A 13,550-nucleotide genomic window follows, 5' to 3' on the forward strand; every position below is an offset into this window, starting at 1 on the left:
AACAGCCTGTGGAAACTGCTTTTCATTTCTACATAATATCAGAGGTGAAAATAGCAAATGCTTTGCTGACCCAACTTTTCCTCTGGTGAGATTTGTTTTCCCCTGAACAGCCCTTCCCTTAGTACTGTTTTGTAGTCAGCAGCCATTATCAGTTCAAGTTCACTGGTAAGGAATTGGAATAATGACCTTCAGGTCTAGAAGAAAGAACTACCAACTCAGTCATACTGACACGTGCGACAAATGCTTTTCTGGTGTTAAGCATGGTTCTCTTCCCTCATATTTTAGGTTGGCTTTTATTTATTATTTTCGTTAAATAATAGTGGTTCAAATAAAACAAACAAACAAACCTCAACATTTTTGCTGAACTTCTTGTGTCTGTCATGCCAGGATATCAGCAATTTCTATTTAATTGTCTTAGAAAGATTAGTAGTGACTGGACTGTACAATCAAGCCAAAAAAAAAAAATTTGTTTCCCTTTAGGTCAGTGTTTCCCAAACTTGGGACGCCGCTTGCGTAGGGAAAGCCCCTGGCAGGCCGAGCCAGTTTCTTTACCTGTCATGTCCGCAGATCCGGCCGATCGCGGCTCTCACTGGCCGCTGTTCGCCGCTCCAGGTCAATGGGAGCTCCTGGAAGCAGCGGCCAGTACGTCCCTTGGCCTGTGCTGCTTCCAGCAGCTCCCATTGGCCTGGAGCGGCGAACCGCGGCCAGTGGGAGCAGTGATTGGCCGGACCTGCGGATGTGGCAGGTAAACAAACCGGCTCGGCACGCCAGGGGCTTTCCCTACACAAGCGGCGTCCCAAGTTTGGAAAACACTGCTTTAGGTTATAGTTTTTATCAGTCGAACAGTATAGCATATAGATATTTTTTAAATCTACCTTTCAAGTATTTGGGTGATCTCCAAAAGATTGTATGGTGCTCAGGGCCTTGGTGGCTCTGAAACAAACAAGCCCTTTCAAAAGTGGCTTTTTGTGCTAAGGGTAAGAGAAGTGGAGTCAGTGCTGGTGAATTCATGGCTACATGGATGTAGACCCTTAAACATTTCTAAATTACAAGGCTGGATTCTCCACTGCCTTTCACCTTGTGTACTTCGTACACTGATACAAAATAAATTTACAACACTACCAAACCAAAACCAGCAGTTTAGACCCACTTTGTTCTCACCTTACACAGGTATACATAACTTCACAAGTTGTAAGGCAGTGGAGAATCTGGTTTACAGTGTGGAGATCAAGACAGTCTTGTTTTATAAAAGCATTTGCAATTATCCTGTTATAAAATATCATTTTAGATAAATAAATGCTAAGGCTTTGATCCTGACCTGCAACCAAGGCACCTCATGAGTGTGGGTTCAAAGGTGGCTTTAAACCTCTTTTGTGATCTTCTCATCCACAGTGCATACTGATGCAGGTCCAAATCCTGGCATAAATTAGAGCAGCCTGAGAGCCAACATTTACAGTGGTTGCCCACAGCTCTAAGGGTATGTCTACACAGCAATTTAAGTCTGGGTCTGAGCCGGGGCTCAAGTCAACGCCCCCTTTCATCCACACCGCAAATGTGCTAACCTAGGGCTCAGACACAAAGCGCCAGGACCCTGCAGGTCTAGAGGGTTCGAGCCCATGCTAAGCTGGGACCTAGGGTCCAAGCCCTATTACTTTCCTGTGTACATGAGGCCCTGGCTTGACTCCGGATGCATCCCAGAGTTCCTGGCGGCAGAGGAGCAGCACTGCAGGCAGCCAGAAGCTCCATTATTTCCTGGCTGAGTACACTCCCACTTCCTGCTCTGGCTCCTCCTCAGTGCTGTACAGAGCTAGCCCAGAACAGGGAGCAAAGCTGACAGTTGGGAGTCATCCCTCCCCTAGCCTTGCTGTGCCGAGGGCTTGGTCACTTCCCCTCCCTGCAGGGTGGCACTTGCTCCCGGGCCCCCCTGCCCTCCCTGGGGCTGCGTGTGCTGGGGTGCCCGGGCAGCGTGCACTGTGAGGGAAGTGAGTGGAAGCTAGCCCCAAAACTTTCCCACAGCCTCCCAGGGACCCCTTATCCCTGCCTCCTGGGGTGCAGTGGGGGCAGAGATAAGGTATCCCCAGGGGATGCTGGAGCACACTGCATCCCAAGCCCTGGGAATGCACTTCACTCTGCCACAGCGGGGAGGAACAGGCTGGTGTGTGTGTGTGTTTCCTCTGAAACCTATGTTTTATGTCAAACTTCAAAACAAAACAGACAAAAATAAATAAAAAACCAACCAACCGAAACCACCGGCATTGAACATCCCAGTTTAAAAATTAAGAATCGCAAAGTTCCATTTTAGTAGTCTGACAGCCCTGGAGACTGATGTCCTAATTACCTTCAGAGCAGGTGCACATGGCATTTTCCTGTCACTGTGACTCAGCCTAGAGCTGGAGAGCCCAATTCTCAGATGAGATGGCAGTTCAGTATAAAGCCTTCTCAAACTGCAGCCAGTCTACTGAGATAGCCACTAAAGCAGCTAATTATGCTGTATGTACTCATGTGCTCCTTATGGGCTCCTGAGTCCCATCAATACCATCGCCACAGTTAGGAAACAGGGTAGGTAGTAGAGTTTTCCCACAGTGCAACATATTCCTAGGTCCCGAGTGTCAACGCTGGGGTGGGTGGAGGGAGAAGCGCTAGGCACTCCGGGGTAAGTTTACTTTGACTTGGGTTTGTGCACTGCAGTGTGGATGCCAGAATCCCAGGTTCGAGCATGGGTCAGAAAATCCTTGACCTAGGGTTAAAAAGCAATGTAGATGCTCAAGCCAAGAGTTTCCTGACACGGGCCAACTGACTCGAGTCCCACCAACCCTAGGCTTACATTGCTGTGTAGACATAGCCTAAGGGACCATTACAGCAGCTGGAGATTAGCTGGGCATGAGGGAACTCTCAACATGCGTTGTTTTCCCTGACTGCACCCTTAATACTGATGGCTGGATGGAAGGGGAGGCATAGGATCTGCTAAAACAGCTCTACACCACATCAGGATTCCTCTTCACTGGGGCAATCTCCCAGTGGATAGATAAGCCAGCTTTAAGGCACAAAAAATATAGAGTGTGTTATTTTTTTAAAAGGTACATTACACTTCTGGCAAGAAAAAAATATGATACTATTTTATGAAAGAGGTATGCTAATGATAATCATTGTTTTAATTTAGAATAGCCTCTGTCTTAGGGCACAAAAATACTTTTTTTGTGCAGGCAACACAGGTAGGATTGTATCCTTCTGTCTGGTAGCTAACAGAACACAGCATACCCAGTACAATTAGTAGGGTTGATTGACTTTTTGTACAGGATAGATCCTGATGGCACATGAACAATCTCACCTCCAGCAAAATGTCAGCTGAATCATGAAGACACAAGGTCAGGGCTCCCACTCGTGTCAAATTGGTTACATATGAAAAGGATATCAAAATGACTGTTACAATGTGATGCGTAAACATGATGCTGAAATCCTAGAATGGCAAGAAGAAGAAAAAAAACAGTGAGATATTGTGCACCAGATTCAGCATCTTTACACAAATGGATGGGTGATTTTTAAAGTTTAAGCTCAGGATTAGAGGTTACAATACTCAAAAACCTTGCATAATTCTTTTAACTTGGTGCACATTAAATACACATAATTATGCATTTAATTTAAATTAAACAAAACAGTTATTGTAGGTAGAGCAAATATAAATAGATTATTAAGAGTTATGTAGCATTTCCATTTCACAGTTCACAGTGAATAAATCTAATGAAGTAAAGCTTTTACAGCCAAAATTACTTATAAAAGGCATATGTGCATACCACTCAAATTACACCATTTCTCTTATGCCCTAGCCAGTTTACAACATGCAAAATAATGCAGCCCAAAATCACTCATGTACAAGAGCTCAGACACTGTTACAAGCTTTACTTTGAGTGCACCTTCAGTAGATACAGAAACACAAACACGTTTATATTGTATTAAAGGCCTCTCATAGACTGCTCCATGATACAGACCCTCAGATCTCTTAGCACCGAGGATCCCATTTCTAATATTTTTAAGAAACTGTTTCTTCTCTCCCATCCCACATGCTGTCACAGGGTGAGGTAGCTCTTTAAAGGAATCAGCTGATGCTGTGATGCTAAGGATCAGGTGACAGCTTGAAGATCCACTAGTCTTCTTCAGAGCCAGCAAGTATCTCAGCTGCTGGTGAGAACTGCAGGAAGAAGGAAGGCTCCTGCAGGAGGCCTGAGATCAGGGGACAGAACTCAGTTCTGTGACTCCCAGGTAGATGGCTAGTGGAGTGTACCCTGGCAAGGAGCAGGCTAGAGGAAAGGCTCACCTTGACTCCTAGGCAGATGGCCTAAGGAGTGCAAAAGCTGCAGGGAGTAGATAGGCTTCTGCAGAAGACCCCAGATCAGGGCAAAAGGACTTGACTGAGATGTTGAACTTGTGTTAAATAAGTTTTATTTTGAGAAAATAAAAGCAACACCCTGAAGAAGAGAACTGGAATTGTGCGGTGGGAGAGATTTTTTGGTGCACGGGCCGGTGAGACAGCCCGCAGGCTTACACATGCTAACACCAGTGTCAGTGAGAATGCAGGCACTTTTCAGATCCTGTCATCCCTCAAGTCTCCATGGATCTCTCAGGGACCTGGACCCCGATTTGATAAATCCTCTGCTCCAGGAGGCCTGTATTTAGCCTCCTCAACAAATACAGCAGCTTCCAGTTCAGGCCAATAGTATATGCCTGGTTGTGATATGGATAGGTTCTACCAGTGCCCCTCCCATTCTCAATTGCTCAACCTCTGGATTGAGAAAAAGGAAGAGAACGTGAGTTGCAAAGGAATCCACAGATTAATATATTGGGATAAACCACCTCACCTCCTCTGCTTGGAAAGTTCTCCCTTTTTCTTTATAAAATTATAAATATTTTATTTCCTTTTCCAAACAACAAACCCTAATTCTCCATTGCCTGGCTCCTTGTGCCATCATTTATAGGTGCGCAAAGTGATTTTACACTCACTTTGCACAGGTATAAATGACCAGAGACGGAGCAGAAGGGAGAATCTGGCCCATATAACAGAGTAGAAAACAGAACCCAAGGAGCCTGATTCTCATCACCTGCTCTGAAAAAACATCATGATGTTGGCTCATATGGAAGCAGTGACATCAGTGCTAGCATTTGCTTTGTGTAGATTCCAGGCATTACTATGACTTCATTCCACTATTATTTGCAAGGAAAGTGAAGAGTAAAATATGACAAAACGTTGTCCCTTTGGGCGTATGAATTTTGTTTGTACCTTACAGTACAAGTAGCATGTACAGAATGATCTAAAAAAATCTGCTGCACATTCTTGCTTGAGAAATCTCCCTAGTATTAACAATGAGAAGATACCGCTCCCCACTCTCCACTTTACTGGAAAACATTAACAAGTGCTCTGGGTGTCACACCATCTAGAACTGGATATCACTAGTAAGTCCACCATGAGGCTAAAAAATAATGCTAAAATCAGTCGTTTCTGTTGTAGTTTGATAATTGTTTTGGGAGGAAGAGATACAAGCTTGAATTATTTATGGATTTTTTCAAACATGGTCCCTGACATTAAGGCTGCTGATTGGAGCACAGTGAAATATATTTTGCAGTCATCTCAAAAAACTGCCTTAATTTCAATTTCTTAAGACAAATAGAACACAAAGTAAGAAAAGCAGGATTAAATGTTGCTTCACATTTCAAGGGTCTTAATGATCAAAATATAGAAAAATGGTCTGTCTTTCTCACATTCAATACCAGTCCAGATATTTATGGCCATCCAGCTGAAAATTTAAGCCTTCTATAATCAAAATGGTGACGCTTTTACCTTTCCCCCAAATATTAGAAAAAGCATGGCTAGGAAAATAATGTGGTCTCTGAGGTTTCCACACTGACATATCGTGCCTTGTTTCCTTACATGTTGCCGTTACCTGTGGTACAGAACTGCCTTTTGATTTTACTGCCAATGGCAATCAGGTTAGTACAGACTCAATCCAAATGCAGGGGTAAGCCAAGCAGCAAATCTTCTCTGCTTTTGTCGCTGCCGCATCCATGCTTGTACAAATACTAGATTTTTCAGTCTCTTTTTGGAAGTCTTTAAGGAGTTCTTGACCATTTGTATTGTGTGTCAGAGGCTTTAAGATTCATGAGCAATAGGATTCTTTATTTATTATCTACTTATGGATCAGCTGTCCAGTGGACTACTTCCTTCATGTAATTCACTGTCTCTTTTAAAAGTTTTATCTGTTTTATTCTCTTTTCATAGTATATAAGAAGTACCACAAGACGGTTGGAAGGGGACTTGGGTTTGTGGCAGGGTCGGCTCCCCATTCCCAATTAAGGTACCACAGTGTTGGCCAAGCCAATGTTTGATCTGCCAACAGAATCTGGTAGCAGGAAATCCACTCACCCTATGCAAAATACAGACATTATGGGGAACATTCAGAATACCATCAGTGGTCACTTTGCCCCTCTCTTAGATCTAGAGGACAAAAGAGTAGAACAACTCTAGGCCATGAATGGGGAGATTTTAGGGATGAGCCCATATCCAAAAAGCAAAATCTGGATGGCATCAGAGATTGACAATCTAAGAAGAAGAAAAAAGGAAGCATATCAAGAACATCTGAAATATGAACATAGCACTGAGCAGAATAACAAATACAGACATCTCAACAAGGAACTAGAATGAATGGTCCAAAAGGTGAAGAAAAACTTAAGAGGTGAAGAGCTTGAAAAACACTTTCAAAAAAGTAATTCAAGATGGCTTTTTCAGCGACTTAGATTACTATCAAAGTTAACACCTGTAACAAGTCAGCTAAGAGATGCTCAGAGGAACTATATAGTAGATAAAAGTCAAAAGCTTAAAACATGGAAAGAATATTTTCATCAGCTATTGAATGTGAATAGTTGAGTTGACCAAGCTGTTCTTGAGGACATCAATTGTGAGGGCAACAATGAAAAACAACTACAAACATCAAATGACACCAATTACAATGGTTTGGCCAGGTTGCTAGAATGCCCCAGACCAACTGCCTAAAATTCTTCTCTATGGAAGAGTGCATGTTCAAAGAGGCCATGGACATTCAAGGACAAGTGGTATATGGTATAACACTGTATATAAAACCACCCAGACAATCCCCAGCAGACTCAAATGGCAACTCAAATCAGACACGGATGGAAGCTGCTCATAACCTTAGCTCTACTCACCTTTGACATTGCAAAAAGGAGATGATAATGATTATATTATACATATTCTATGGGGCTTTTTGGATCCCTTACACTATAGGTCAAATGCTATCATCGTTTACACACAAACAAAAGCCCGATCACTGAGGATGCAGAATCTTTAAGCGCAGGATTTGGCCTTGTATTTGCTTCTATGTTTGTGATTTTAAACTTCTTCAAAAATTTTAACTAACAAAGAGGAGGTTGTGACTGGGGGAGTTCATTTTATTTGAAATTTATTGTTGCATAGCTTGTACCATCCACACACACAGAACCAAAAGATAGTTTTTAAATTGTGTATGTACAGAAACCGTTTATATTCAATGAGGCACTCTGGAAGTGAATTGTCCTGTGTGAAATTGTGGCATTCAATAGTGAAACCGAGCAGACTTTTCACATGACCTGCTCAAAAGTTCATTCAAATACTTTGTATTTCATCATGTCAGACTGTTTCTTTCCTTTAAAAGGCCATGTGGTTTCCAAAGAGGCCTTCTTAAGTTATGTTTGAGGTGTCTCAGACATAGGACAGCAACAGTGTGGTGAATTAAAACAAGCAAACAAAATAGATTGACGGAGCCAGAGGATATTTCCCACTGGATTATGGATGGAATTTTCCAAAGTGCCTAAGTGACTGGGGAGATCACATACCACTGAAAGTCAATAGGACTTCTGCTCCTTTGTCATCAGGGTGTTCTGGAAAATTCCACCCTCTATTGAGCTTGTTCCATTAATATTATATATTAAGGATGGTTTTTTTTGGGGGGGAGGGGAGGAATCTCACCTAGTTTCAAAGCTTCAACCATAACAGTTCCATCCTGGTCACCCAAGCTCCACAAGATCAGCACAACCTGCATTTTTTCTCTCTCAGACTAAACACATCACTGTGATTCTTCCTCCTTTCACCAGGGCATGCAGAAAGAGTTCCAAAGTCTAACTATAGACATTGTGGAGCAGATTGCTAATGAAATATGGTTATAAACTTTCCATAAACATAACATACCATGCAGGGTAATTAGCAGCTAGGTTTTTTTAAAAATGAATGGAGAGGGTCTAGGCATTGCTAAGCCAGCTGAAAACATATAAAATTTGTAATCACTAAAGTACAATTTGCACAATGTTTCATTGATCCAGGAAAGCATGAACTGAAGTAGCAATTTTACAAAATCCCTTAAACTGACCTTAATAAATAATATTTATCTCAAAATACATGTCTGCCATGCTACCAACAAACATATACATAAACTTCACTGATTCAAAACTAACTGATACCCTCTGACAGCCATAAGTTTCTTAACAGATCTGGTTTTCCTCTTACAGTATGTGCCCTTCAGGTGGAATCTGGGAAGCAGCACAGATGTGTAAAAATCATAATTCAGCTGCAGTCTTTGTAAACTGAAAACACCTTAAGGTTAGAAAATTATTACAGCAACACAGTAGAAGCTTATGATCAAACATGCCATTATCGAATTATAAAAGTTAATCTATCCTGTTTCATTGCCTTAACTGAATGCTATGTAGTGAGCAAAATAGTTAGATTTTTGTCCACCTCTTTTCAGTCACACACAGATAATCTCATGGAATGTGTAACAAACAAATAAAGACAAAACAGGTATTTGAAAATCAGCAATCCCCCGGAAAGTCATTTTCAAGTCATGAATTTCCTATATGGGAGGAATAAAATAGAGATGGAAATAGTGAGTGCATTTCTCTCAAGATGCACAAAGTGAAAGACCAGTGTTGGAATGATGCCAGCACTGAGCACCTGCACTTTAAATAAGGAGCTCTAGCACCAGTCATTGCAAGAGGTCAGACAAAATGAAAGTGGGCAGCTGAATTCCAGCAGGGACTCAGACAGCAGAAATAACTGCCAAGTCATTTCTAATCACTCTGGACTATGACACCATTGCTGTGGCATTCAAAACTTCTTAGAAAGGGATCCGAACTTACATAAGGAATTAATTTTCTCACTGTTAAAAAAATAGCAACAGATTTGTCAGGCTGAGAAATGGAAATCTGCCATCTGTCCATGAAGTACTCCAATAATGTCCTGTATTGGATGGCAAACTTCACCTTCCGTCTAGCCAAACAGCAGCTTAGTTAAATGGGTACTAGGTTAAGACACAGATGAGCTGTTTGTAGATTCTATCTTCTAATGTTCATTAGCTACCCCTTATAAAAGTAGCAGTCACAAAAAGTGATAGTATGAACAGCAGTTATAGGTTACAGAATCCCACAACAAAGCTTTAGAAAATGCAATACCAAATTCGCAATGCATAGGATGTTTCCCATTGGCTTGTTTCTTAGGCCTTGGCTACACTTACCAGGTAGTTCGACGGCTGGAAATCGAAGTTCTGGGTTCGACTTATCGCGTCTAGTCTGGACGCGATAAGTCAAACCCGGAAGTGCTCGCCGTCGACTGCGGTACTCCAGCTCGGCGAGAGGAGTACCGCGGAGTCGACGGGGGAGCCTGCCTGCCGCGTGTGGACCAAGGTAAGTTCGAACTAAGGTACTTCGACTTCAGCTACGTTATTCACGTAGCTGAAGTTGCGTACCTTAGTTTGAATTGGGGGGGGTAGTGTAGACCAAGCCTTAGTGAGACTTTTTGATTTAGTGGTCGAACTATTTCACAAGATTTTAGACACTGTAGTCTTTGATAATTGAATATTCAAAAGATAGTGACCTCACAACTAACCAATATTCACTTGATGGTATTTCTTCTGTATATGAGGATCAACAGTGTATATATCACAACTCACACTATGGGCCTGACCCCTCCCTCACCACTTTTACTCCAGTGTGATTCCCATTTGCTTCAGCCGATTAACACCTGATTTACACCAAGTTAGTGGAGTCCGAGGCTCAGCGTGTAATCATTTGGGAACAAAAATCAACATGATGTTGGTGTATAGGCTGTAACTGATGCAAGATATTTCCCTTGTAGATCTCAGGGCTTAAATGCTATTAGCTCCGTTTTTGGTTTTCAGCATCTGTTTAAGAACTGTTTGTTCATTTGCCTTTTTTCATAAAGTTATCTTGCTCTCAACTACGCTCATGCCAGTTCATTGACTCCAATGGAAGTGTAACTTAAGAGCAAAATTTGGACCTGAATCTATACAATTAGAAGCCACAAAGTTCATACCACAATACTTTAATATCACTCACGGGTTGCTAGTAACGAAAGCCACGTACACAGGACAAAAATAGCAGCTCAAGATCTGGGCGCAGGCCATGGTGACCAAAACTCAGTCAGACACATAGAAAACAGGCAAGGTTTAAATGTCCCACCCCCAAAGGACAAACAGAAAAGAGTGGGGGGGGGAGGAAGTGAAAGCACTGAGCTGCAGTCCTTCACTGTGGCTGGCCTTTGCTGTATATTGCAAGTTCAGCAAGGCAGGAACCTGGCCTGCTTATGTGTCCATAAAGTCCATTCACACCTACACTGCCAGGTAGAAAGGTTAGATATCACAAGCACACACAAACTTAAATAAACAGAATAGTCAATTTTACCCACGTAAATTGTGTGCCAAAGCCTGCATTCCAGACATCAATAGAAGTTTTGCCCAAGTAAGTATATAGGGCCTGATGCAAAATCCACAGAAGTCAATGAAACTTTTTTCATTGATTTCAAATGAATGGGACCCATAGAGGTAAATTGTACAACCAACTGAAAGCAGAACCACTCACAGCATTCCACTCCATAAGGCAGTTCCAGGTGCAAGAAGGCTGCATGGGGGGAAATTCTGCCTCCCTCTGAGACTCTCTCCATGCAACAGTGTGGGGCCAGAGAATGGATGTGCCCAGAGGGGAGCAGCTCCGCTAGTTCTCTGTATCCTGGAGCATGAGAGGCTAGATCTCAACCTGACCCCTCAGGAGAGACCTGGCATTTGTGCTATGGGCAGGTTTTGGCCTAGAGTAAGAACTTCAGGAATGGGCCCTGTTTGCAGGCCCAGAATCCAAAACAGCAAGCAGTAATTGAGAGGTTAGATGCTCAGCTAGTCAATCTGTGTATGCAAATATCTATCTGTCTGATCAAATGTGACAACTCTCTGAGGGTATGTCTACACTACGAAATTAGGTCGAATTTATAGAAGTAGATTTTTAGAAAGCAATTTTATACAGTCAATTGTGTGTGTCTCCACTAAGCGCATTAAGTTGGCGGAGTGCGTCCACAGTACCCTGGCTAGCGTCGACTTTCGGAGAGTTGCACTGTGGGTAGCTATCCCACAGTTCCCGCAGTCTCCGCTGCCCATTGGAATTCTGGGTTGAGCTCCCAATGCCTGATGGGGCAAAAACATTGTCGCAGGTGGTTTTGGATACATGTCATCAGTCGTCCCTCCCTCCGTGAAAGCAAAGGCAGACAATCGTTTCGTGCCTTTTTTCCATGCAGACGCCATACTGCTTTCAGCAGATGGTGCAGTAGGATTGCTAACCGTCAACATCCAACCACCGCTTCCACTGCAACTCTGCTCTCCTGGTGCCATGAATCCACCTCGCAGGTCCTTTTGTCGTTCTTTATAAATATCTATTCTTGTGGCATCCCGTCGTCATCCACCACTTCTGCTGCAACTCTGCTCTCCTGCTCGTGTCTCGATAGTGAATTTCTCCATGTTGTCTGTCTTGGGCTCCCGGGAACGTGTGTTCTTCCTCGGGAAATGTGCGTGGTGCTAACCGTCATCCTCCACCGCTTCCGCTGCAACTCTGCTCTTCTGGTACCATGAATCCACCTCGCAGGTCCTCTCGTCGTTCAGAATAAATATCTATTCTCGTGGCATCCGTCATCATCCACCGCTTCCGCTGCAACTCTGCTCTCCTGCTCACGCCAGACCACGGCAAGTGTGGAGCCTGCTCAGCTCACCGCTGCTGTTGTGAGCATTGTAAACACCTCGCGCATTATCCTGCAGTATGTTCAGAACCAGAGCCTGCAAAAGCAGGCAAGGAGGCGATGACAGTGCGATCACGATAGTGACGAAGACATGGACACAGACTTCTCTCAAAGCATGGGCCCTGGTGGTAATGTGGCAGGTTCATGCCGTGGAACGCTGATTCTGGGCCTGGGAAACAAGCACATACTGGTGGGACCACATAGTGTTGCAGGTCTGGGATGATTCCCTGTGGCTGAGAAACTTTCATGGAACTTTGTGACTTGCTTTCCCCTGCCCTGAAGCGCAAGAATACCAAGATGAGAGCATTCCTCACAGTTGAGAAGTGAGTGGCGATAGCCCTCTGGAAGCTTGCAACGTCAGACAGTTACCAGTCAGTCGGGAATCAATTTGGAGTGGGTAAATCTACTGTGGGTGCTGCTGTGATCCAAGTAGCCAATGCAATCACTGAGCTGATGCTATCAAAGGTAGTGACTCTGGGAAATGTGCAGGTCATAGTGGATGGCTTTGCTGCAATGGGATTCCCTAACTGTGGTGGGGCAATAGACAGAACCCATATCCCTATCTTGGGACCGGACCACCTTGGTAGCCAGTACATAAACCACAAGGGGTACTTTTCAATGGTGCTGCAAGCACTGGTGGATCACAAGGTACGTTTCACCGACATCAATGTGGGATGGCCAGGAAAGGTACATGATGCTCGCATCTTCAGGAACTCTGGCCTGTTTGAACAGCTGCAGGAAGGGACTTACTTCCCAGACCAGAAAATAACTGTTGGGGACATTGAAATGTCTATAGTTATCCTTGGGGACCCAGCCTACCTCTTAATGCCATGGCTCATGAAGCCATACACAGGCACCCTGGACAGTAGTAAGGAGCTGTTCAACTACAGGCTGAGCAAAAGCAGAATGCTGGTAGAATGTGCATTTGGACGTTTAAAAGCACGCTGGTGTAGTTTACTGACTCGGTTAGACCTCAGTGAAACCAATATTCCAATTGTTATTGCCGCTTTCTGTGTGCTCCACAATATCTGTGAGAGTAAGGGGGAGACGTTTATGGCAGGGTGGGAGGTTGAGGCAAATCGCCTGGCCGCTGATTACGCGCAGCCAGACACCGGGGCGATTAGAAGAGCACAGCAGGGCGCGCTGTGCATCAGAGAAGCTTTGAAAACCAGTTTCATGACTGGCCAGGCTACAGTGTGACAGTTCTGTTTGTTTCTCCTTGATGAAAACCCGCCCCCTTGGTTCACTCTACTTCCCTGTAAGCCAACCGCCCTCTTCCCTTCGATCACCGCTTGCAGAGGCAATAAAGTCATTATTGTTTCAAAATCATGCATTCTTTATTAATTCATCACACAAATAGGGAGATAACTGCCAAGGTAGCCCGGGAGGGGTAGGGGAGGAGGGAAGCACCGGGTAGGGTGGTCGATGAGGGGAGGAGGGA

The 13,550-nt window shown here is 43.8% G+C and overlaps 1 protein-coding gene across 1 annotated transcript in view; it reads right to left on the reverse strand.

The window, feature by feature from the left end:
- The window catches only part of CERS6 (ceramide synthase 6), a 229,234-nt gene that overhangs the window by 31,437 nt on the left and 184,247 nt on the right, over positions 1–13,550 (reverse strand). Inside the window, exon 7 of the mRNA XM_054043615.1 lies at positions 3,329–3,457. Within this exon, the coding sequence (XP_053899590.1) occupies positions 3,329–3,457 (129 nt within the window). The remainder of the gene's footprint in view (positions 1–3,328; positions 3,458–13,550) is intronic.

The sequence above is a fragment of the Malaclemys terrapin genome, chromosome 11, assembly GCF_027887155.1.
Source record: "Malaclemys terrapin pileata isolate rMalTer1 chromosome 11, rMalTer1.hap1, whole genome shotgun sequence".
Taxonomy (NCBI): Eukaryota; Metazoa; Chordata; order Testudines; family Emydidae; genus Malaclemys; species Malaclemys terrapin.